At 40.1% G+C, this 26,738-nt stretch overlaps 1 protein-coding gene across 4 annotated transcripts in view; it reads left to right on the top strand.

Annotated features, from left to right (window-relative positions):
• Positions 1-26,738, top strand: part of LOC138692244 (protein PALS1-like) — a 304,119-nt gene that overhangs the window by 219,823 nt on the left and 57,558 nt on the right. For all 4 annotated transcript variants that reach the window (XM_069815383.1, XM_069815382.1, XM_069815384.1 and 1 more), the window contains one exon: positions 14,643-15,015. In XM_069815383.1, coding sequence (XP_069671484.1) covers positions 14,643-15,015 — 373 coding nt within the window. The remainder of the gene's footprint in view (positions 1-14,642; positions 15,016-26,738) is intronic.

The following is a 26,738-nucleotide window of genomic DNA, read 5'->3' as shown; positions in this document are numbered from 1 at the left end:
CAACTCGCAACAGTGCTAGTTTTGTAGTGTTGTCTGACAACTCGCAACAGTGCTAGTTTTGTAATGTTGTCTGGCAATTCGCAACAGTGCTAGTTTGTAATGTTGTCTGGCAACTCGTAACACTGCTGGTTTTGTAGTGTTGTCTGGCATCTCGCAACAGTGCTGGTTTTGTAGTGTTGTCTGCCAACTCGTAACAGTGCTGGTTTTGTAGTGTTGTCTCGCAACTCGCAACAGTCTTGGTTTTGTAGTGTTGTCTGGCAACTCGCAACAGTGCTAGTTTTGTAGTGTTGTCTGGCAACTCGTAACAGTGCTGGTTTTGTAGTGTTGTCTGGCATCTCGCAACAGTGCTGGTTTTGTAGTGTTGTCTGCCAACTCGTAACAGTGCTAGTTTTGTAGTGTTGTCTCGCAACTCACAACAGTGCTAGTTTTGTAGTGTTGTCCGACAACTCGTAACAGTGCTAGTTTGTAGTGTTGTCCGGAAACTAGTACCAGTGCTAGTTTTGTAGTGTTGTCTCGCAACTCACAACAGTGATAGTTTTGTAGTGTTGTCCGATAACTCGTAACAGTGCTAGTTTGCAGTGTTATCTGGCAACTCGTAACAGTGCTAATTTTGTAGTGTTGTCTGACCACTCGTAACAGTGCTAGATTTGTAGCGTTGTCTGGCAACTCGCAGCAGTTGTAGTTTGTAGTGTTGTCTGGCAACTCGTAACAGTGCTAGTTTTGTAGTGTTGTCTGGCAACTCGCAGCAGTGCTAGTGTGTAGTGTTGTCTGGCAACTCGCAGCAGTGCTAGTTTGTAGTGTTGTCTGGCAACTCGCAGCAGTGCTAGTTTGTAGTGTTGTCTGGCAACTCGCAACAGTGCTAGTTTTGTAGTGATGTCTGGTAACTCGCAACAGTGCTAGTTTGTAGTGTTGCCTGGAAACTAGTGACAGTGCTAGTTTTGTAGTGTTGTCTGGCAACTCGCAACAGTGCTAGTTTTGTAGTGTTACCTGGCAACTCGCAACAGTGCTAGTTTTGTAGTGTTTTCTGGCAACTCGCAACAGTGGTAGTTTGTAGTGTTGTCTGGCAACTCGCAACTACTAGTTTTGTAGTGTTGTCTGGCAACTCGCAACAGTGCTAGTTTTGTAGTGTTGTCTGGTAACTCGCAACAGTGCTAGTTTGTAGTGTTGCCTGGCAACTCGTGACAGTGCTAGTTTTGTAGTGTTGTCTGGCAACTCACAACAGTTCTAGTTTTGTAGTGTTACCTGGCAACTCGCAACAGTGCTAGTTTTGTAGTGTTTTCTGGCAACTCGCAATAGTGGTAGTTTGTAGTGTTGTCTGGCAACTCGCAACAGTACTAGCTTTGTAGTGTTGTCTGGCAACTCGCAACAGTACTAGTTTTGTAGTGTTGTCTGTCAACTCGCAACAGTGCTAGTTTTGTAGTGTCATCTGGCAACTCGCAACAGTGCTCGTTTTATAGTGTTGTCTGGCAACTCGCAACAGTGCTAGTTTTGTAGTGTTGTCTGGCAACTCGCAACAGTGTTAGTTTTGTAGTGTTATCTGGCAACTCGCAACAGTGCTAGTTTTATAGTGTTGTTTGGCAACTCGTAACAGTGCTACTTTTGTAGTGTTCTCTGGCAACTCGTAACAGTGCTAGTCTGTAGTGTTGTCTGGCAACTCGTAACAGTGCTAGTTTTGTAGTGCTGTCTGGCTCTTCGTAACAGTGCTAGTTTTGCAGTGTTGCCTGGCAACTCGCAACAATGCTAGTTTTGTAGTGTCTGATAACTCGCAACAGTGCTAGTTTCGCAGTGTTGTCTGATAACTCCCAATAATGCTAGTTTTGTAGTGCTGTGGCAAGTCGCAACAGTTCTAGTTTTGTAGTGTTGTCTGGCAACTCGCGTAGTGTTGTCTGGCAACTCGCAACAGTTCTAGTTTTGTAGTGTTGTCTGGTAACTCGCAACAGTGCTAGTTTTGTAGTGTTGTCTGGTAACTCGCAACAGTGCTAGTTTTGTAGTGTCGTCTGACAACTCGCAACAGTGCTAGTTTTGTAATGTTGTCTGGCAACTCGCAACAGTTCTAGTTTGTAGTGTTGTCTGGCAACTCGTAACAGTGCTGGTTTGCAGTGTTATCTGGCAACTCGTAACAGTGCTAATTTTGTAGTGTTGTCTGACCACTCGTAACAGTGCTAGATTTGTAGCGTTGTCTGGTAACTCGCAGCAGTAGTAGTTTGTAGTGTTGTCTGGCAACTCGTAACAGTGCTAGTTTTGTAGTGCTGTCTGGCTCTTCGTAACAGTGCTAGTTTTGCAGTGTTGCCTGGCAACTCGCAACAATGCTAGTTTTGTAGTGTCTGATAACTCGCAACAGTGCTAGTTTCGCAGTGTTGTCTGATAACTCCCAATAATGCTAGTTTTGTAGTGCTGTGGCAAGCCGCAACAGTTCTAGTTTTGTAGTGTTGTCTGGCAACTCGCGTAGTGTTGTCTGGCAACTCGCAACAGTTCTAGTTTTGTAGTGTTGCCTGGTAACTCGCAACAGTGCTAGTTTTGTAGTGTTGTCTGGTAACTCGCAACAGTGCTAGTTTTGTAGTGTCGTCTGACAACTCGCAACAGTGCTAGTTTTGTAATGTTGTCTGGCAACTCGCAACAGTTCTAGTTTGTAGTGTTGTCTGGCAACTCGTAACAGTGCTGGTTTGCAGTGTTATCTGGCAACTCGTAACAGTGCTAATTTTGTAGTGTTGTCTGACCACTCGTAACAGTGCTAGATTTGTAGCGTTGTCTGGTAACTCGCAGCAGTAGTAGTTTGTAGTGTTGTCTGGCAACTCGTTACAGTGCTAGTTTTATAGTGTTGTCTGGCAACTCGCAGAAGTGCTAATTGGTAGTGTTGTCTGTCAACTCGCAGCAGTGCTAGTTTGTAGTGTCGTCTGCCAACTCGCAACAGTGCTAGTTTTGTAGTGTTGTCTGGTAACTCGCAACAGTGCTAGTTTGTAGTGTTACCTGGCAACTCGTGACAGTGCTAGTTTTGTAGTGTTGTCCGGCAACTCGCAACACTTCTAGTTTTGTAGTGTTACCTGGCAACTCGCAACAGTGCTAGTTTTGTAGTGTTTTCTGGCAACTCGCAACAGTGGTAGTTTGTAGTGTTGTCTGGCAACTCGCATCAGTACTAGTTTTGTAGTGTTGTCTGGCAACTCGCAACAGTGCCAGTTTTGTAGTGTTGTCTGGCAACTCGCAACAGTGCTAGTTTGTAGTGTTGCCTGGCAACTCGTGACAGTGCTAGTTTTGTAGTGTTGTCTGGCAACTCGCAACAGTGCTAGTTTGTAGTGTTGTCTGGCAACTCACAACAGTGCTAGTTTTGTAGTGTTGTCCGACAACTCGTAACAGTGCTAGTTTGTAGTGTTGTCCGGAAACTAGTACCAGTGCTAGTTTTGTAGTGTTGTCTCGCAACTCACAACAGTGCTAGTTTTGTAGTGTTGTCCGACAACTCGTAACAGTGCTAGTTTGTAGTGTTGTCCGGAAACTAGTACCAGTGCTAGTTTTGTAGTGTTGTCTCGCAACTCACAACAGTGATAGTTTTGTAGTGTTGTCCGATAACTCGTAACAGTGCTAGTTTGCAGTGTTATCTGGCAACTCGCAACAGTGCTAGTTTTGTAGTGTTGCTTGGCAACTCGTAACAGTGCTACTTTTGTAGTGTTGTCTGGCAACTCGTAACAGTGCTAGTCTGTAGTGTTGTCTGGCAACTCGTAACAGTGCTAGTTTTGTAGTTTTGTCTGGCTACTCGTAACAGTGCTAGTTTTGCAGTGTTGCCTGGCAACTCGCAACAATGCTAGTTTTGTAGTGTTGTCTGATAACTCGCAACAGTGCTAGTTTCGCAGTGTTGTCTGATAACTCCCAATAATGCTAGTTTCGTACTGTTGTCTGGCAAGTCGCAACAGTTCTAGTTTTGTAGTGTTGTCTGGCAACTCGCAACAGTGCTAGTTTTGTAGTGTTGTCTGACAACTCGCAACAGTGCTAGTTTTGTAATGTTGTCTGGCAATTCGCAACAGTGCTAGTTTGTAATGTTGTCTGGCAACTCGTAACACTGCTGGTTTTGTAGTGTTGTCTGGCATCTCGCAACAGTGCTGGTTTTGTAGTGTTGTCTGCCAACTCGTAACAGTGCTGGTTTTGTAGTGTTGTCTCGCAACTCGCAACAGTCTTGGTTTTGTAGTGTTGTCTGGCAACTCGCAACAGTGCTAGTTTTGTAGTGTTGTCTGGCAACTCGTAACAGTGCTGGTTTTGTAGTGTTGTCTGGCATCTCGCAACAGTGCTGGTTTTGTAGTGTTGTCTGCCAACTCGTAACAGTGCTAGTTTTGTAGTGTTGTCTCGCAACTCACAACAGTGCTAGTTTTGTAGTGTTGTCCGACAACTCGTAACAGTGCTAGTTTGTAGTGTTGTCCGGAAACTAGTACCAGTGCTAGTTTTGTAGTGTTGTCTCGCAACTCACAACAGTGATAGTTTTGTAGTGTTGTCCGATAACTCGTAACAGTGCTAGTTTGCAGTGTTATCTGGCAACTCGTAACAGTGCTAATTTTGTAGTGTTGTCTGACCACTCGTAACAGTGCTAGATTTGTAGCGTTGTCTGGCAACTCGCAGCAGTTGTAGTTTGTAGTGTTGTCTGGCAACTCGTAACAGTGCTAGTTTTGTAGTGTTGTCTGGCAACTCGCAGCAGTGCTAGTGTGTAGTGTTGTCTGGCAACTCGCAGCAGTGCTAGTTTGTAGTGTTGTCTGGCAACTCGCAGCAGTGCTAGTTTGTAGTGTTGTCTGGCAACTCGCAACAGTGCTAGTTTTGTAGTGATGTCTGGTAACTCGCAACAGTGCTAGTTTGTAGTGTTGCCTGGAAACTAGTGACAGTGCTAGTTTTGTAGTGTTGTCTGGCAACTCGCAACAGTGCTAGTTTTGTAGTGTTACCTGGCAACTCGCAACAGTGCTAGTTTTGTAGTGTTTTCTGGCAACTCGCAACAGTGGTAGTTTGTAGTGTTGTCTGGCAACTCGCAACTACTAGTTTTGTAGTGTTGTCTGGCAACTCGCAACAGTGCTAGTTTTGTAGTGTTGTCTGGTAACTCGCAACAGTGCTAGTTTGTAGTGTTGCCTGGCAACTCGTGACAGTGCTAGTTTTGTAGTGTTGTCTGGCAACTCACAACAGTTCTAGTTTTGTAGTGTTACCTGGCAACTCGCAACAGTGCTAGTTTTGTAGTGTTTTCTGGCAACTCGCAATAGTGGTAGTTTGTAGTGTTGTCTGGCAACTCGCAACAGTACTAGCTTTGTAGTGTTGTCTGGCAACTCGCAACAGTACTAGTTTTGTAGTGTTGTCTGTCAACTCGCAACAGTGCTAGTTTTGTAGTGTCATCTGGCAACTCGCAACAGTGCTCGTTTTATAGTGTTGTCTGGCAACTCGCAACAGTGCTAGTTTTGTAGTGTTGTCTGGCAACTCGCAACAGTGTTAGTTTTGTAGTGTTATCTGGCAACTCGCAACAGTGCTAGTTTTATAGTGTTGTTTGGCAACTCGTAACAGTGCTACTTTTGTAGTGTTCTCTGGCAACTCGTAACAGTGCTAGTCTGTAGTGTTGTCTGGCAACTCGTAACAGTGCTAGTTTTGTAGTGCTGTCTGGCTCTTCGTAACAGTGCTAGTTTTGCAGTGTTGCCTGGCAACTCGCAACAATGCTAGTTTTGTAGTGTCTGATAACTCGCAACAGTGCTAGTTTCGCAGTGTTGTCTGATAACTCCCAATAATGCTAGTTTTGTAGTGCTGTGGCAAGTCGCAACAGTTCTAGTTTTGTAGTGTTGTCTGGCAACTCGCGTAGTGTTGTCTGGCAACTCGCAACAGTTCTAGTTTTGTAGTGTTGTCTGGTAACTCGCAACAGTGCTAGTTTTGTAGTGTTGTCTGGTAACTCGCAACAGTGCTAGTTTTGTAGTGTCGTCTGACAACTCGCAACAGTGCTAGTTTTGTAATGTTGTCTGGCAACTCGCAACAGTTCTAGTTTGTAGTGTTGTCTGGCAACTCGTAACAGTGCTGGTTTGCAGTGTTATCTGGCAACTCGTAACAGTGCTAATTTTGTAGTGTTGTCTGACCACTCGTAACAGTGCTAGATTTGTAGCGTTGTCTGGTAACTCGCAGCAGTAGTAGTTTGTAGTGTTGTCTGGCAACTCGTAACAGTGCTAGTTTTGTAGTGCTGTCTGGCTCTTCGTAACAGTGCTAGTTTTGCAGTGTTGCCTGGCAACTCGCAACAATGCTAGTTTTGTAGTGTCTGATAACTCGCAACAGTGCTAGTTTCGCAGTGTTGTCTGATAACTCCCAATAATGCTAGTTTTGTAGTGCTGTGGCAAGCCGCAACAGTTCTAGTTTTGTAGTGTTGTCTGGCAACTCGCGTAGTGTTGTCTGGCAACTCGCAACAGTTCTAGTTTTGTAGTGTTGCCTGGTAACTCGCAACAGTGCTAGTTTTGTAGTGTTGTCTGGTAACTCGCAACAGTGCTAGTTTTGTAGTGTCGTCTGACAACTCGCAACAGTGCTAGTTTTGTAATGTTGTCTGGCAACTCGCAACAGTTCTAGTTTGTAGTGTTGTCTGGCAACTCGTAACAGTGCTGGTTTGCAGTGTTATCTGGCAACTCGTAACAGTGCTAATTTTGTAGTGTTGTCTGACCACTCGTAACAGTGCTAGATTTGTAGCGTTGTCTGGTAACTCGCAGCAGTAGTAGTTTGTAGTGTTGTCTGGCAACTCGTTACAGTGCTAGTTTTATAGTGTTGTCTGGCAACTCGCAGAAGTGCTAATTGGTAGTGTTGTCTGTCAACTCGCAGCAGTGCTAGTTTGTAGTGTCGTCTGCCAACTCGCAACAGTGCTAGTTTTGTAGTGTTGTCTGGTAACTCGCAACAGTGCTAGTTTGTAGTGTTACCTGGCAACTCGTGACAGTGCTAGTTTTGTAGTGTTGTCCGGCAACTCGCAACACTTCTAGTTTTGTAGTGTTACCTGGCAACTCGCAACAGTGCTAGTTTTGTAGTGTTTTCTGGCAACTCGCAACAGTGGTAGTTTGTAGTGTTGTCTGGCAACTCGCATCAGTACTAGTTTTGTAGTGTTGTCTGGCAACTCGCAACAGTGCCAGTTTTGTAGTGTTGTCTGGCAACTCGCAACAGTGCTAGTTTGTAGTGTTGCCTGGCAACTCGTGACAGTGCTAGTTTTGTAGTGTTGTCTGGCAACTCGCAACAGTGCTAGTTTGTAGTGTTGTCTGGCAACTCACAACAGTGCTAGTTTTGTAGTGTTGTCCGACAACTCGTAACAGTGCTAGTTTGTAGTGTTGTCCGGAAACTAGTACCAGTGCTAGTTTTGTAGTGTTGTCTCGCAACTCACAACAGTGCTAGTTTTGTAGTGTTGTCCGACAACTCGTAACAGTGCTAGTTTGTAGTGTTGTCCGGAAACTAGTACCAGTGCTAGTTTTGTAGTGTTGTCTCGCAACTCACAACAGTGATAGTTTTGTAGTGTTGTCCGATAACTCGTAACAGTGCTAGTTTGCAGTGTTATCTGGCAACTCGCAACAGTGCTAGTTTTGTAGTGTTGCTTGGCAACTCGTAACAGTGCTACTTTTGTAGTGTTGTCTGGCAACTCGTAACAGTGCTAGTCTGTAGTGTTGTCTGGCAACTCGTAACAGTGCTAGTTTTGTAGTTTTGTCTGGCTACTCGTAACAGTGCTAGTTTTGCAGTGTTGCCTGGCAACTCGCAACAATGCTAGTTTTGTAGTGTTGTCTGATAACTCGCAACAGTGCTAGTTTCGCAGTGTTGTCTGATAACTCCCAATAATGCTAGTTTTGTACTGTTGTCTGGCAAGTCGCAACAGTTCTAGTTTTGTAGTGTTGTCTGGCAACTCGCAACAGTGCTAGTTTTGTAGTGTTGTCTGACAACTCGCAACAGTGCTAGTTTTGTAATGTTGTCTGGCAATTCGCAACAGTGCTAGTTTGTAATGTTGTCTGGCAACTCGTAACACTGCTGGTTTTGTAGTGTTGTCTGGCATCTCGCAACAGTGCTGGTTTTGTAGTGTTGTCTGCCAACTCGTAACAGTGCTGGTTTTGTAGTGTTGTCTCGCAACTCGCAACAGTCTTGGTTTTGTAGTGTTGTCTGGCAACTCGCAACAGTGCTAGTTTTGTAGTGTTGTCTGGCAACTCGTAACAGTGCTGGTTTTGTAGTGTTGTCTGGCATCTCGCAACAGTGCTGGTTTTGTAGTGTTGTCTGCCAACTCGTAACAGTGCTGGTTTTGTAGTGTTGTCTCGCAACTCGCAACAGTCTTGGTTTTGTAGTGTTGTCTGGCAACTCGCAACAGTGCTAGTTTTGTAGTGTTGTCTGGCAGCTCGCAACAGTGTTACTTTGTAGTGTTGTCTGGGAACTCGTAACAGTTTTAGGTTTGTAGTGTTGTCTGGCAACTCGTAACAGTGCTAGTTTTGTAGTACTGTCTTGCAACTCGTAACAGTGCTGGTTTTGTAGTGTTGTCTGGTAACTCGCAACAGTGCTAGTTTTGTAGTGTTGTCTGACAACTCGCAACAGTGCCGGTTTTTAGTGGTGTCTGGCAACTCGTAACAGTGCTAGTTTTGTACTGTTGTCTGGCAAGTCGCAACAGTGCTAGTTTTGTAGTGTTGTCTGGCAACTCGCAACAGTGCTAGTTTTGTAGTGTTGTCTGGCAGCTCGCAACAGTGTTACTTTGTAGTGTTGTCTGGGAACTCGTAACAGTTTTAGGTTTGTAGTGTTGTCTGGCAACTCGTAACAGTGCTAGTTTTGTACTACTGTCTTGCAACTCGTAACAGTGCTGGTTTTGTAGTGTTGTCTGGTAACTCGCAACAGTGCTAGTTTTGTAGTGTTGTCTGACAACTCGCAACAGTGCCGGTTTTTAGTGTTGTCTGGCAACTCGTAACAGTGCTAGTTTTGTGGTGTTGTCTGACAACTCGCAACAGTTCTAGTTTTGTAGTGTTGTCTGACAACTCGCAACAATGCTTGTTCTGTAGTTTGTTTGACAACTCGCAACAGTTCTAGTTTTGTAGTGTTGTTTGACAACTCGCAACAATTCTAGTTTTGTAGTGTTGTCTGGCAACTCGTAACACTGCTAGTTTTGTAGTGTTGTCTGGCAACTCGTAACAGTGCTAGTTTTGTAGTGTAGTCTGCAACTCGGAACAGTGCTGGTTTTGTAGTGTTGTCTGGCACCTCGCGTAGTGTTGTCTGGCAACTCGCAACAATGCTAGTTTTGTAGTGTTGTCTGACAACTCGCAACAGTGCTAGTTTTGTAATGTTGTCTGGCAACTCGCAACAGTGCTAGTTTGTAGTGTTGTCTGGCAACTCGTAACAGTGCTGGTTTTGTAATGTTGTCTGGCATCTCGCAACAGTGCTGGTTTTGTAGTGTTGTCTGCCAACTCGTAACAGTGCTAGTTTTGTAGTGTTGTCTGCCAACTCGTAACAGTGCTAGTTTTGTAGTGTTGTCTGGCAACTCGCAACAGTGCTAGTTTTGTAGTGTTGTCTGGCAGCTCGCAACAGTGTTACTTTGTAGTGTTGTGTGGGAACTCGTAACAGTGTTAGGTTTGTAGTGTTGTCTGGCAACTCGTAACAGTGCTAGTTTTGTAATTTTGTCTGGCAACTCGTAACAGTTCTAGTTTTGTAGTGTTGTCTGGCAACTCGTAACAGTGCTAGTCTTGTAGTGCTGTCTCGCAATTCGTAACAGTTCTAGTTTGTATTGTTGTCTGGCAACTCGTAACAGTGCTAGTGTTGTAGTGTTGTCTCGCAACTCGTAGCAGTACTAGTTTTGTAGTGTTGTTTGGCAAGTCGTAACAGTGCTAGTTTTGTAGTGTTGCCTGGCAACTGGCAGCAAAGCCAGTTTGTAGTGTTGTCTGGCAACTCGTAACAGTGCTAGTTTTGTAGTGTTGTCCGATAACTCGTGACAGTGCTAGTTTTGTAGTGTTGTCTGGCAACTCGTAACAGTGCTAGTTTTGTAGTGTTGTCTGACAACTCGCAACAATGCTAATTCTGTAGTTTGTTTAACAACTCGCAACAGTTCTAGTTTTGTAGTGCTGTTTGACAACTCGCAACAGTGCTAGTTTTGTAGTATTGTCTGACAACTCGTAACAGTGCTAGTTTTGTTATGTCGTCTGGCAACCCGTAACAGTGATAGTTTTGTAGTGTTGTCTGCAACTCGGAACAGTGCTAGTTTTGTAGTGTTGTCTGGCAACTCGCAACAGTGCTAATTTTGTAGTGTTGTCTGGCAACTCGTAACAGTGCTAGTTTTGTAGTGTTGTCTGGAAACTCGTAACAGTGCTAGTTTTGTAATGTTGTCTGGCAGCTCGTAACAGTGCTAGTTTTGTAATGTTGTCTGGCAACTCGTAACAGTGTTAGTTTTGTAGTGTTGTCTGGCAACTCGGAACAGTGCTAGTGTTGCAGTGTTGTCTGGCAACTCACAACAGTGCTAGTTTTGTAATGTTGTCTGGCAACTTGTAACAGTGCTAGTTTTGTAGTGTTGTCTGACAACTCGCAACAGTGCTAATTTTGTAGTGTTGTCTGGAAATTCTCAACAGTGCTAGTTTTGTAGTGTTGGCTGGAAAGTCTCAAGAGTGCTAGTTTTGTGGTGTTGTCGGACAACTCGTAACAGTGCTAGTTCTGTAATGTTGTCTGACAATTTGTAACATTGCTAATTTTGTAGTGTTTTTTGTAGTGATAGTTTTGTAGTGTTGTCTGGCAACTTGTAGCAGTGCTAGTTTTATAGTATCGTTTTATTATTACTATTCTTTTGGTCTTGGCCCCCTTTTCACTGTCCCCTATTTGTCCGCGCGGTAGTGTATAAAGAATACCCCTTTGTTTAGTAATATGAACGTAAGTACGGTTTTCTTTTCATTCAGCAGTGTTGCCTGGCAACTGTCATTGTCCTGGTTGCCAACTACTGTTCGACCGAGTGGTTATGTCGCATCTGAGTTTTCTCCCCACCCTGCTTGCCCTTCTGTAAAGGCTAGTGACTGAGCTATTAGGGTGTTTTTGAAAGAAATTATATATATACATTTTTTATTACGTTATAAATTACGTTTTGGTCAAGAATGTAGTTCCTAGCTGCTTCCATTTGCCCCGATTTACATGACACTTTGCAAGATTACCCGGCACACTGCAATACACAAAGCTGTGCGTGGAATCTGCTCTTTACTGCTCATGATTTGAATTTTTAACTTTTAAAAATTAAAGAAAAACATCAACTAATCTCACTAGAGGTTTTGATTTATCTAGAGAAAATCAAAACTGCAGTGAGATTTAATTGACTATTACGCGATTAGAAGAAATAAAATACTCTAATACAATAAAATATTAATTGACTTACTAAAATTCTATTTCCCTAATGTTAGCTTCACCAAAACGTTTCAACGGAGCCGCCATTTTCAGTTGACTATCTATGCGGTAAACAAATGACGATCGTAAAACATGTTTTATAGTACCGTAAAGAATTTTCAGTTTGAAATGTTTTCAAACAAAGAAACAAATGCTAGGGAAGTAATATAAACAAACAAATGGTAGGGAAATACAAAAATTGTAGCGATAAACAGCCATGATTGGTTGAAACAAGACCTTTCCTACTATTTTATTGGTCAAAAGTAGTATGACGTAGTAAAAGTGTAATAGTCAACAAAAGTTATGATTTGTAAGAAATTTATCTCGTCAATCAATTCTCAAATTTAAAAATTCGTGAAACTAAGTCCTTCACGGAAGATTTTTAGAAGGAAAAACAATTCTGAAGTCGTCAGAAATGTTTTGAATTTACTCATAATATGATATAATTGAAATACGTAAAAATTTATATCTAAGAACCTAATGAATGAAACTTGATGAAAGTTGAGAACACGGTCCCAGTGTCCCTTAAAGAAAAGAATCCCGTTAAGTACTTGTCACGTGATTTCCCTCTTTTCGATGACCCTGCAATATAATCACTCGGTTGGACAGTATATCGTCGTTGATTTTATAAAACCTCCTATGTGACTTCACAGAAAATAATTTTTCAGGAGGAAGAAAAAAATTAATTAAAAATCAATGGGCATACATAAGAATATGAAGTAATTCCGTAGAAAACGTTGGTGAATGTGGTGAACATAAATGTATGTTTGTATTTATTTACACTGCAAGTGGGCAAGCACCCGGTGCCAGTGGTACAAACAATATAAACAGTACACAATACAATTATACAATACACAATATAATTATACACAACAATTACAATTAGTAATGCATAAAATAACCTAATAAATAAGTGAACCTAATTTTACAATACAACTTACATATGTATAGGCCCTACATAAGTTTCACATTGGTACTGATAATAATCTTTCACTTTACTCTCATCTCACTCACTGCACTGGCACTACGACACATTTCACTGACACTTTAGAACACATTTCACCGACACTATAAATCACATTTCGCTGACACTATAAATTATCACTGATCGAAACTATTCACTACATTGTAAAACCATAGCTTCACTGACTCACCTCGTTTCATTGATACAGCAGCTCAAATAAGACAAATACTTACACCCTTATGGATACTTATAAACAGAACTACATTTAAACTAAACTTACAATTCAAACCAAGGGAGTAACTCGTCAGGCTAAATAAATAGGCCTACATGTCACCTTAAAAAATAAATGTCACCTAAATTTGAATCTACACTTTATACACAAGGTTTTAAGTTATTCTTGAACCCCATTAAGGAAGGACAGTCCTCAAAGACCGCTGCAGGTAGGTCTTTCCAATCATTTATAGTTCTATTTAAAAATGAGAATTTACCTACATCCGTTTTGTTTCCTACATTTGATTTTAAAATCATGATCGTTCCTACCATAGTACGTTGGCTTTTCTAACCGAGCCGTTATGTCTACCCATGCTTTCTGACCTAGATGTGCTCTATACCATGATGTTATTTTAGTTTTTCTACGTCTGTTTTCCAATGTTTCCCATTTAAATTCTTTTATCGTATCGTTTCCGTCTTCTCTTTTACCTTTAACAAATTTAGCTGCCCTATACTGGATTCTTTCTGAGGGATTTACCTGATATATTCTGTAGGGATCCCAACATGTATAGATTGACAAATCGAACTGAAACCCTGACGGAGTTACTACGTGAGCGCTGGCTGTCTTGGGGTGAGCAAGTGAGAAAGCACGGGGAGAAGGGAGGGAGCACTATGCACTATGTACTTGCAGGTCCACTCACAGTTTGTCAAACCTGCTAACAAAAGTATTAAAAGGTTGACTAGTTGCCTGCAATGCTAGCATAATGGACAGTCGAGGCAAAAATGAAGAATCCGTTATCATGCATGAATATATAATAGGAATGCGAAACTTACTGAGTTTCCAGTAACACATACTAGAGGCGTTGTTGTAGAAATTGATCTTACTGCCACCTGTTGGGAGGGGGGAGTGGAGGGGCGTTATTGCATCTAGCAGCGCACCAAGTAGCCAAAAAAGAGTAATTACTCCATGCATTTAGCAGCGCACCTGGTGACGAAAATGTTAAACTGTGCAGAAAATATTCCCTCCCACCCTCATCGATATTCAAAACTAACCCAATTTAAAATAAAACATTTACATTTTTATTCCTCACAGCATCTTCTACTGAAAATTCTTACCGGAGCCAACAGGAAGATAAAAGAGACGATCTATTTTACACTACCCTATTAAAATATAACCAGACAGAGACAAAAAATAAAGCAAAAGGTTAGATAATTTGGATTGTATTCTTTGGGTATTTATTGTACAGCGCAATGGAAAAGTCTGCAAGAACTACTTAGATAGTTCAATTTATTATATTACTATTACTTTACAATACATTCAACAACACTATTTTTACAACGTCCATTAAACATCATTGTTTAACATACACTGCTTATACACACGTAGTATCACTTTATGTTCACTTATTAGCAAGTTTCTGTCTGCCATCTTGTTTCTTCGAGCAATATCTCGAAGGGATAAATAGAGACATCTGGGTAATGTACCAAACACGTAGTTCTAATGTTCACCACCTACGACGTTGGGCGCTGATCATCTTATTTCAGCCCCCCGCCGCCAGATAGTGCTGACCGCAGTTTCGCATCCTATTATATATTTATCCATACCGTTATTATGCTAATACTGGAGAGTGGTTCTTCTATTAGTCGCGATGCCCACATACACCCTCTCCTATACTTACGGGGATTGGTGACTGAATGACGCGGGGCGAGGGAGAGAGAAAGAGAAAGAGAGAGATTCCAGAAGTTGGCGTGTTTGCAGGGTTTCACTTGAAGTTGTCAAACTATAGTTCCGTATTCCATTAACGGTCGCACTAACGTTAGATATGCTATTTCCCCCGATTTGGGGCTAGCCTTTTTCAATATTCTCATAATAAAGTGAAGTGCCCGCCATGCTTTACCCGTAACATTATCAACATGCTCTCCCCAAGAAAGTTTGGAGTTTAAATACACTCCTAGGTATTTACAACGTTGTTCTTGCGGAATTACAACACCACTGAATAAATGTCATCATGGAGGATCGATGTAGGTCTATTGATATTTAATTAATTTTTTCTTTCTCCTGGCAAATTATTTTCCGAAAAGTCACATAGAAGGTTACGTTTGCCGGCAACTGACCTCGGCCCGCGTGTTGCAGACCGCGCAGGCGCAGCGGCAGCAGCATCGTGGTGCTCGACTCGCAGCCCTCCGATGACGCCTGCAACATGATGACGATGACGCTGGACAACGGGCCGCACCGCGAGATGGCCGTGGACGTGCCGGAATCTTTCATCGCCCGCAGCAAGACTCCGCCTCGCTACCCCCCGCCGCGCGCCAACGGCTCGGCGTCGAAGCCGGTGCCTCCGCCCAGAGACCACCTGCGAATCGAGAAGGACGGGAGACTGGTGAACCGGGCGCCGGCCCCCCAGGTGCCCGCCAGGACCGCCGTGACGCCGGGGCACGCCGTGGCCGCCAACAACAACAATGCCGACCCCACGAAGGAGCAGCTGGACAGCATCCGCAAGTTCCAGGTAGGGACCTTACTTTGTGGACGATCCCGCACTTTCTTCAAGTTCTATGAGCTTTGGTCCTGCTGGGCAAATTTGTTGGGACTAGCGCACTGGAACTATACTGTTTTCGCTGTAAGAAAAATCCTAATGTAAACACAAGCACGTGGCTGTCATACCCGTGATTGGCTCACAGTCGAAACACTCACACGACGCAGGAAAATATAGTCCGTATTTGGAAACTTTCATCTTGTATTATTTGAGAATAAAAAATTGAATTCTAGTTGTTAAACACAATGAAACACATAACTTCACTCATATGTAAAATGATATGTAAAAGAGAAGCTAGTTTTATATTTTGTTATGTACTATGAACGCGGATGAATACCAACAGTAATACCGCGGTAGTCTGTTCTTGTGACAAGCTGGCGTCACTTGAGCTCGTAGTTGTTCACGTAAGCACGTGGTACTGAAGTATGGCTTCTGCATCCTCGGTGTCTGTGGTTATTAAACATAAGAGTAGAAACCCTCTCAAAAGCGGAGAAAAACAAATAGTCTTAAATGTATATAAGAAGTTATGTGAGTTTTAATTAGAGTAATTATAAAGTAAATGTTTCCTAAACAAATGAATGCATAGTAGTGAGGTTAGGCCTACTTAACGAGTAACGGGAAATGTTCAACATGAAACAGAATGTACAACAGTAGGCGGAACACGTACTGAGAATCTATGGCGCCAAACAGCGGCCAATGAAGCCTCACTTCAGTCACGTGCTATTGTTTACATTAGGATTTTTCTTACAGCGAAAAGATTATATGGACATTTTGAGAAATGGAATACATTATGGCGAAGTGCATAAACATCGGTTAAAAACGCAGTAATCATAGATTACGAAACGACGGTTAAACAGCAACAGTAATTAAAATGTAATTTGTGTGCACCATTCATAATCACCGCTGGCTATAGTTGTTTTTTTGAAAGATGGGCCATGACAGCGTTGCGATTGGAAAAACAACTGAATGTCACATAGCGTAGTAGGCCTGTTGCTATGGTAACAACGGTTGAGTTGCCAAACTTACCGTTCCCGCGTTGCAAGTGCTTAATAGCTCTCTTGGCGACATTTATTGTGCACACAATGTTAGCATTGGTATTTCGTGTTTGATTCTCTGTCGATTTTTGTATTGTTTTCTTACCTTCGCGTCAATTGTCAATGAATGTTTTAACGCCAGCCATTTTAACGACAATAAATTGCTCTCTTCCATCAACTGGCAGGGTGGTAGTCCATATTGGCAACATGGCACTGTAGTTCCAAGCTCGGCCGCTTAACTGTCATGTCCCATCTTAAAAAAAAAAAAAAAAGCCAAGTGTAGCTGACACCTCATTTAACCAGAGTAAAGTCTATAATGGTACACTGTTTCTACAAAATGACTAAAGGAAAGCATTCATACCGCTGCAAAGATAATAGTCAACGTCTAAAAACGACTGCGCTTACTACGTTCTACATCGAAATGAACGTGTCCTACATTTTCGCTTTGTTTTTGTTTGCCTTTGGGCGCTGTTATATTTGCGAGTTGCATTTCTTTGATTTTAGGTTAAAATCGTACAAAATATAAAATTGAATGCAAAAATGATTATATCCTAATGTGAGGTTGAAGTATCGATAGACTTAATTACTAGATTTAAATATATTATATAAAAAGATGGAATATCTATAAAGGAAAAGTATGCAGAAGATTGGTAGGAATGTGTATATGAGCCAGGACCCCATTTACACCAGGGAACTGTTCATTATCCTAAGATCAATCCATAACCTCCTTTTGTTCAGCCAGTGACATAGAGAAAGAGATATTGGAGTATTCCCTCTTAAAATACAGAAAATAACAGTTACATAGAATCGTCATATAAGCAGCCGATTCATAGGAGAAATATGATTGTTCTTGTGTTATTTCAAGTGATCCATTTGTAGATTTTGATAAACGAAATCCCTCCTGAAATTTTCTCTCACCTAATTCCTCGTAAGAATTCTCTCTTTCCTCTAAAGAAACTTCATGCTCACGCTCTATCCAAGTAATTCAAGTACTGTACAATAATAATCGTCTTCGAAATAAACATCTGTGGCTCTGGCCGCCATTTTGCTTTACTTGCTCTACTAATCATTGGTTATCTCCTTTAACCTCTCGAATATGGCCGGTTAGATATTATTGTGGTTAACCTCCTATTTAAGTCGTAACCGAGGTCGATCCACTTTAAAAATGCTTAACCAGGGGTTAGGTGACAATTTTAACTAGTGGTTACACTAACCGACGTTGATGCACGTGGGCAATGAATGTGACATAAGTACAGGGTGATCCGTTTGGGTATGGATGAAATAAAAACACCGTAAAACATATAGACTACTACTGAACCTTATTTATTGAAACTTTGTGCATACAACACTGAAAGATGGGAGATTCCTCAGAGCTCAACATGACCCCCATTGCGCACCCTGCACAACTCATAACGGTGATGCAATTCAGCCCATGTCCGATAATTTTTGTTGGATTTGATTATAAAACTATAGCATTTTAATGGTTTTGTAGAGATTGGTGTAAGATTATAGAATGTGGACAGTTATTGTGATTTAATTATACAGGGACATCATTTTATTTTTACTAACATTTTTAATATTAACCTGTCTATACCTTTAGAGAACCGGAAACACCGCTTGCTCCCCCCTCCAAGACTGGAGTTCGATGATACTGGCGTAACACACAAATCACTCTACTAGGTATAGGATGGAAGAAAAGTAGTTCATCCATTTACGTAAACTAGGAAATATCGCGATTTTGAGTTTGATAATTTTCATTAGGTTTTTCTTTAATCAAAGTACAGTACTGTATTAAGAATAAGTGTTTTTACTCACGAAGTGAGTTATCCATGCGAACGTATTCATTATGCAGTGTATATTATACTGTCTACAGCACATTAGCGTACAATATAGAGAAAGAAGTTAAATTGAAAAATAATCATAATATGAATATTTAAACACAATTTTGAAAATGGCGGCCGTTCATTTCGATACAGGCTTCAGTTCTTTTGCGCATATTATCGCACTATAGACTATTGCATCTAATTCCAATTGCCAGTTTCGTCCTTCGTACCAGTAACTCATGTTGAAATAATTCTGTACCCACTATACGTACTGTGAATTCAATCTTCACTTCTGCCCGACCCGAAAATATAAAATTACTCAGACATGCTATCTACTGTCCGTCCAAGTGGTTATGCCGCAGGATTGTAGAAAGGGAGGAAATCACGTGACAGTTAATTACTTAACGAGGCCCTTTTATTTAAGTTAAATTAAACGGCTGTATAATATTACGTAAACGCCCAATTCCTAAGAGAAATTAATGTTTTCAGAAAAGAGCTAAGACAGCCCAGCTTTTACAGAGGGGCGAGCAGAAGCAGGTGGGGGAAATCGTGATGCGACGTAGGCAAACGGACAGTACCTGTAAGAAAATATGATTCAATATTGAAAGCTCTTTCGTCACTGGAAAACGCGAACATATTTCTGGAACGTACTATACTCAGTAACTCAGTACTGCTTACTATCTGCGGTCTTGGTTCTGTGTGGAGTTGGAACTTCCTTAGTAGAAGGGGTGGGAGTGAAGTACATTCAAAAACTCAGGTACAATAAAAATTGAAGTAAAAATAAAATGATGTCCCTGTAGAATTTTGCTACTTAGATTGGTCCATATACAGGGTGCGTCAGAAAGAACGGATGGATTTCACATGGCAAGAAAATTGTAAAGATTCATCAAATCAAAAATTTATTGTTATCAACATATTCACCAATACATGCAGTTTATTTATGTAAAACAACATTATCCATATGATGTCCTTGGCTTTCAATACAGGCATCGAGGCGTTTTCTGATCTTCGCCATCACTTTCACAGTCATAGCTGGTGCAATTGCCACGATTTCTTCACGAATCGCCGTCTTCAGTTCGTCCAGTGTATGTGATCGATGTTTACAAACTTACGCCTTCAAATGGTCCCAAAAAAGAAGTCGCAGGGCGCGAGATCTTACCGCAGCCTCGGACAATCTCAGTGCAATAGAGTTTCGTCCAGGTGATTTCTTCTTTAATGTTGAACCTGTGATACGAAATGAAGCCACCCACCGCAAAATTGTATTCCGAGTTGGAATCCTAGCGTGACATCCGATGTCGAAATGAGTCCTGAGTGGCGATCACAGACTCTTCATTTTTCAAAAATGTCTCTACGATGAAAGCACGTTGTACACCAGACCAACACCATATTCTCAACTGAAACTGCATTCTATGGCTGACCCAACAGTCGTGGTCCCCCTCACTATATCTCTCTCTCCTCGTTGCGTATCGATAGTTTGAAATCCATCCGTTCTTTCTGACGCACCCTTTACTTATAGAATGTGGACAATTTTGTGGAAATTTGAAAATCATGGAAGCAGGCAGTCTGCTACAGAATTCGGTGTAACAGAGAGCAACATTCTCTTATTGCGCCAACACAGAATGGCGGTATTTGCTTCTAAAGCGACGAGAAGAAATTCGCCTGCCCACGAAAAAGAAGGAGAAATGGGCTCCTTGTGACAAATTACACAATTAGAAGTACCGGTAAAGCTAATGAAGTGGCTACAGCCCGTGATATATCAAGGCAAGTGTAGATAGGTACATGGGTGAAGTATTAGTTATTTACGACACTAATGTCGTAATGTTTCATGTTACAATACGAGTTTGCTAATAGCCAACAGAGTATTGTAATATGAAGTTACGGCATGTGTATCTTATGAAGTTTTATCCGCTTTGATAAAAAGATTAATGTGAAATTGAATACTGTCTAAATGTAAAATTTTCATGGCCGACTATATACGGGTTATTTGATCTCAAATCGACCGAAATATAGAGAAAATTGACCTTGCAATTTTTAAATACAATGAAACTCTTTCTGTCCGTTGAAAACTGTGATACAATGCTTTGTGCAAAGTTTGAGGCATCAGAACTTCATAGTGTTTAAATTAAAAATATTTAAATTTATCGCATTTTCATAAAATTAGCAACTTTAAACTGTTGTGGCTCCGAAACCCTTTCACTAATGATCAAAATCATGGTTTATTTTGATGCTGAGAAATTAAAGTTTATATTGACATGTAAACAGTTTTTGTTACTTTTTATGGAAATGGAGAAATTTAGATTTTTCTTCATTAAGACGCCTTTGCCCACGAAAAAATATTTTTAAAATATATGGTTAGATTCCGCATTGAATGTACAAATAAACACATATTTTTTTACTGTTGCACCGTTTATAAGAAAGTATTGAAAATATCAAATAAAGAGAATAAATAGTACGCGCGTGAAGTAAGCAGCTGACTGTGAGGCGGGAGCTAGCCGAGACAAGCAAGGCCAGGAGACAAACACGTGATGTGTCGTCTAGCAGTCATGGCTGGGCTAGCTTTATCACAAGTTTTCATAAACACAGGAGTAAAATGACGCCCAATGCTCGCTTATCTTCAGCTCTCGGCCAGTGCGTGCGGTACTGCGCCGTTCAAGTCTAGGCGTGTGAAAATAATTTATTTAATACCCTAGAAACTTATTGCCGAGCCACTAAGCAAACAATGCCGAATCTCTCTTAATAATGCAAGGCTTTTTTTCTCAATATTTTTTTTTACATTTTTACACATGGACAAAAAGCCTAAAAGTAAGTAAAATCAGATTATCTGTCTCTCTGTGTACAATAAAAATAAGTATTACTTCTTACCATAACCTACGAAATGTCAGTTTCAAAATGAGCTCCCGTTCAATGTTCTGCAGTAAATGGTTCCAGAGTTCTGAGCGCTAAATTTGTCGCTCAATAATACGAAAACAGTTTGACTTTCGATAGTATATTTTTGAAAATGCACTGTCCTCAGCACCTTGTATAAATAGGAAAAAAAAAAAGAGTATTAAAAAATGCGAGGTTTTATACTGATCGATTTCATATGCAATAGCCCATACAGTTGCTTTGTAGCTGATCGATTCATGTGGAGGGCCTTGTACGAGAAACGTTTGAAGAATGTTATTATTGTCGTTATTGTCAATATAAATATTTTAATATGAGTATTAATGATATTGATTTATTATTAATTCCAACAAAACTGCGACAGAGGTTTGAAGTGGAATGTGAGGAGTTTGAACAGTGGTGTAAGAAAAGAAAGGTAGAGAATGTTTTCGACAAGCTTATGCTGACATATATTTCAATGAAAAGTGAAAAGGAGAAATCAAGTTCTCTATCGATGGAGTCATTATTCTATGCTGCGGTGTACGATCTCACTGAAGAAAAACGTGGACTTCAGTAAGTACACACAATTGTTAGCTTTATTAAAGCGGAAAAGTGAACTGTGCAAATGTTACTATTAAAGTATATAAGAAATAAAAACTTTACTTTACGACACTCAGTGCGGTAAAGTTGGTCATTACAATACTCGTTTCAATGTTATGTTTTCCTTTACGTTATCAGAGCGGATAAAATTAAATTTCGCACCAGCTTTGCAGCTGCGCATTACTTACGCCAGTAAACATTTTTTTTAAATTTCAAACCTTTAAAAATTGAAGTGCGCATTACATTACAGGAAATACGGTAAATGACACTCGGGAGGAAATTAAACTCAGAATAACTATGGGAAATGCCTGTTATTATTCTGTTGAGAGGCTTTTGTCATCCAGTCTGCTGTCAAAAAATCTGAAAGTTAGACTTTATAAAATAGTTCTATTATCGGTTGCTCTGTATGGTTGTGACACTTGGACTCTCACTTTAAGGAATAGAGATTAAGGGTGTTCGAGAATAAGGTCCTTAGGAAAATATTTGGGGCTAAGAGGGATGAAGTTACAGGAGAATGGAGAAAGTTACACAACGCAGAACTGCACGGATTGTATTCTTCATCTGACATAATTAGGAACATTAATTCCAGACGTTTGAGATGGGCAGGGCATGTAGCACGTAAGGGCGATATAGGCCCGATTGTATAAACCATTTAATCTTAGATCAGAGGTTAAATTGATCCTTGTTTCAGCTGAACTTGGAATTTTGTGTTGTATAAAGTCCAATCTGAGATTAATTTGTCTCAAACTAAAGTCAACTTTGACTGAAGAAATTTCTCCGATTAAGTTAGATGATCCAAGTTCAGTTATTTCTTTTGTGTTTGAAATATACGAGTGGCAGATTGTGCAAATAAAATATCCATTATTATTAATATTAATAGATATGATAGGTACATTTATATATATTTCTTTCAATTTCTTGCCTTAATACACAAACAATCTTATATTTTATAAGGCTCTATCGTATTCAGCAGTATCAAATAACATAACCTATAATTGTATTATGTTTATAACAACCATTAATTATTAATGGATATGATAGGTACATTCATAAATTTTCAATTAACTGTATTACTAAACGAAAATTGTCGTTTTATAAAGCTTTATTATGTTTAGCATTATCAAACACCATAACATGATAACCAACTCGGAGAACAGTCAACCTTCTTATTGTCCGCCATTATTTACATTGCACAAAAAACCAGTGTCTCCAACAGAGTGTACGGAAAGTCGCCAAAAAGTAGTTGTAAAGTCGCTAGATTTCTCATTATCAACAAAGAAAGATTAAATTTTGTCACTATGGGGTGCTAAAAAGGTCACTAAATCCCTATTTAAGCAATATAAAAGTTAAAAGAAATTGTTGTTGAAAAAGAGTTAAAGTCGCTAGATTGGCAACACTGTACAAACCTGTATAACATGGTCCACGCATCACGTATTTCACCTGTTGTTGCGATATTGCCAAATCCTTTTCACGTGAACTTAGATTGCATTTGAACCAAGGTAATTTGATCGCAGAAAAGTTTTATACAATAGAAGAAGTGTCTGAAACTCGGTTCACTTTCCGATCTTCGATCAAAGTTTATCTTTAGTCAGGGAGTTTTATACAATTGGGCCTTAGAGTGTTAGTTGGGAGACCGGAGGAAAATAGACCTTTGGGGAGGCCGAGACATAGGTGGGAGGATAATATTAAAATGGATTTGAGGAAGGTAGGATATGATGATAGAGAATGGATTAATCTTGCACACGATAGGGACAAATGCGGGCTTATGTGAGGGCGGCAATGAGCCTTCGGGTTCCTTAAATCCCATTTGTAAATTATTATTATTATTATTATTATTATTATTATTATTATTAATTCATATCTCTCGCTTTTCATTTGTCGTAGTTTGGGAGGTTTGATGTTACATGCGCTCTGCGATGTGAAGAATGACGTAAGATATTTAGTTTATACGGCCGAACGCTTGGTCGAGCTATACAGTGCACAGTTTGTTTAGATTGTCGATAGTTGCAGTGCGATCTCTCCTAACCAAGTTTACTTACTAGTGACACTGCTTTGTCATCGACTATAATCATTTGGCACATCATTGTGTCAACAGATTTCTTGGTCAGTGTCTTTGTAGTGTGTGTGGACTCATTTTAAACAGTCTACCACCTTGTGAAATATCACACTCTCTTCAGTTAATAAATATTGCAAAGCGGCGTTTTTTAAAAAGTTATCGATATCAGTGCAGGTACATTTGCAATATCCTTTTGGGGAATTTTGCTTCGGTGTGAAGCTGTGAACAGAACCGCATCCAGAATAGGGTAAGCAAAAAACTGGATATGCCCATCTACAGCAAAACATCACTCTAGCCATTGAATCAAAATCCGCTTTATCCAAGTGTATGTGCTACAAGCCATTTTATGGCAATGTAATCAGTGCTGCAATTGGGCTGGTACCTACCGTCTGAAATGAAAACTCGCTGTTACCATACCGGAAAAAAAAATCATTCATTCATAGTATTCTGCCCAAGGACAGGTCTTTCACTGCAAACCCAGCATTCTCCAGTCTTTCCTATTTTCTGCCTTCCTCTTTGTCTCTTCATATGACCAGTGGCGGCTCGTGATAAAATGTTACGTGTGTTGTTCACAATTTTGTGTTCCAAAACTGAAGAGAATTTGAAATCGTATGTTTAGCCTAATGTGAAATGTCATGATTCCAACGTTTCACTATCCAAAAACTGTATGTAAATTCAACACATGTAATAATAATAATAATAATAATAATAATAATAATAATAATAATAATATGTCTCGTGACCAGAATATTGTACGAAATGGAAATATAAAAATTGGAGATTTATCTTTCGAAGAAGTGGAAAAAATCAAATATCTTGGAGCAACAGTAACAAATATAAATGACACTCGGGAGGAAATTAAACGCAGAATAAATATGGGAAATGCGTGTTATTATTCGGTTGAGAAGCTCTTATCATCCAGTCTGCTGTCCAAAAATGTGAAAGTTAGAATTTATAAAACAGTTATATTACCGGTTGTCCTTTATGGTTGTGAAACTTGGACTCTCACTCTGAGAGAGGAACATAGGTTAAGTGTGTTTGAGAATAAGGTGCTTAGGAAAATATTTAGGGCTAAGCGGGATGAAGTTACAGGAGAATGGAGAAAGTTACACAATGCAGAACTGCACGCATTGTATTCTTCACCTGACATAATTATGAACATTAAATCCAGACGTTTGAGATGGGCAGGGCATGTAGCACGTATGGGCGAATCCAGAAATGCATATAGAGTGTTAGTTGGGAGACCGGAGGGAAAAAAGACCTTTAGGGAGGCCGAGACGTAGATGGGAGGATAATATTAAAATGGATTTGAGGGAGGTGGGATATGATGATAGAGACTGGATTAATCTTGCACAGGATAGGGACCGATGGCGGGCTTATGTGAGGGCGGCAATGAACCTTCGGGTTCCTTAAAAGCCATTTGTAAGTAATAATAATAATAATAATAATAATAATAATAATACCCAGTCTTTTTATTTACAATTTTTCTTTGTAAGTCAGTTTACCCAGTTCTTTACTGTTCAAAATTACTTGAACAGAGTTCATTGTTTACGTTTGTTAAAAATTAATACATACCACAGTGCCGTTATGCACAAAAGCGTGTGTTCAGTAATATATATTGGTTCACAACACACTGATACACTATAGCCTATACCAGTACTGTAATCCCATTCGCAGAGATTGATTACTATAAGTACATGCCAGTAAATATTATTCTTAAATAATATACACCACCATACAGATACTTAAATCCATACCACTACCACAGTCAGCCAGCACGTGTTTGAAAGCCAAACTATGCTATTATGTTAACACGAAAATATAGTAATTCACAAGCTACACTCTCGTAGCAGCACTGTACACACAGCCACACAAAGTAAACGTTCCGACAATGAGAAATGCTGACACCTACAGGCTAAAATACAGACTATTAAATCTCCTCCTCGAGATATGGCATGTGAACTATAGGCATCGATGCACCTGACATCTGTAGGATAGATTCACTGTTCACTTAATACTTTGTGCTCTTGACGAGTCATAAGCGGCCAGCGAAAGACAATTTTCTCCCGTGCATGCGTGAAATTTCTGTAACCTTCTTGAAAAGAGCACGGCTTGTACGTGAACGGATGTTGCCAAGTTTAAAATACTCGATTCTGATATTATACATCCCCACTACATCAATATGGTATTAAATAATAAAACTAGTCGTGCTTTAATGGAAACAAAGTGTTCATGTGCTCTTATTGGCGCACCGCCACTGCGTATGACCCATATATCTTAATGTCGTCTCGGAAAATATATATTTCGTTTCAAACCTGTTATTTTTAAAACATCATTCAAAGGGAAGAACCGCAGATGAAGGTCAAAGAACTTGTTTAAATGAAGACGTGATGGAAAATAAATCGGACGTCGTCGTTTAGGTTTGGGCAAAGAAGAAGAAATGATACGAAATTGAAGACAAACAAAAATATAAGTAATATTTATGATATTAATTACATACACTGCGGACGAAGGATTAGGGAAACAACTGGTAGTGTCTGAGGTCAGGAGCATAGACAAGACTAATGGAGGAAATGCAAGAGAAGACATGAGAAGAACGAGTGTAGGAAGGAAGCGACTACCAGATATTAGTGATTGTGAAGACTGAATAGATAGGGCGTTGGAGAAGTTATAGCGAAGAAGAAGAATGCTAAAAAGTGACTGCAGAAAAGTTAGGGGTGGCAAAAGTGTAAGAAAAGGAACAGAGAAGAAAGTGTTAGTGTAAGAAGATAGGGTAAGAGTGTAATAAGATAAACTATCAAACAATGAATACAATGATATCTGATCAAATGTGAAGTGGAATGAGAGAGAAATTGGAAGTGTAATTTAAGTGAATTAGATATTTGATGTTTTTCAATGTTTTGGATTGGGAGGAGTAGCAGGGGTACTATAACTGTAGGAGTATTATCGAAATAAATATATGGATAGGGGTAATAAAATAGGAAATTTAGGAATGGAAGGGAAACAGTCCAGGTAGGAGGGAGAGAATAGAAGAGGATAGAGGGGGAAGGACATATAGCAATTCAGTCATAATAGAACATTAGAAAGCAATCAAGAAATTCTCGGCAAAGAATACCTTAATAGAAAAGAGTTATATGTATTAAAGGGATGGTGGATCGAAAAACAGAAATGTGAAGGTCCACCATAACTGTGAATTGTAAAGTTGAATGACAAATAAATATCAAATATCAAATATTAATTACATGAGAACTGAATTAGAAAGTTAAACTTATGTTGAGTAAGATACATTAATATAAGAAAAAAGTCATAGTCCAGTGTATG

The sequence above is a fragment of the Periplaneta americana genome, chromosome 16 (assembly GCF_040183065.1).
Source record: "Periplaneta americana isolate PAMFEO1 chromosome 16, P.americana_PAMFEO1_priV1, whole genome shotgun sequence".
In the NCBI taxonomy this organism is placed as follows: Eukaryota; Metazoa; Arthropoda; class Insecta; order Blattodea; family Blattidae; genus Periplaneta; species Periplaneta americana.
This window is presented reverse-complemented; position numbering and strand designations above follow the sequence as displayed.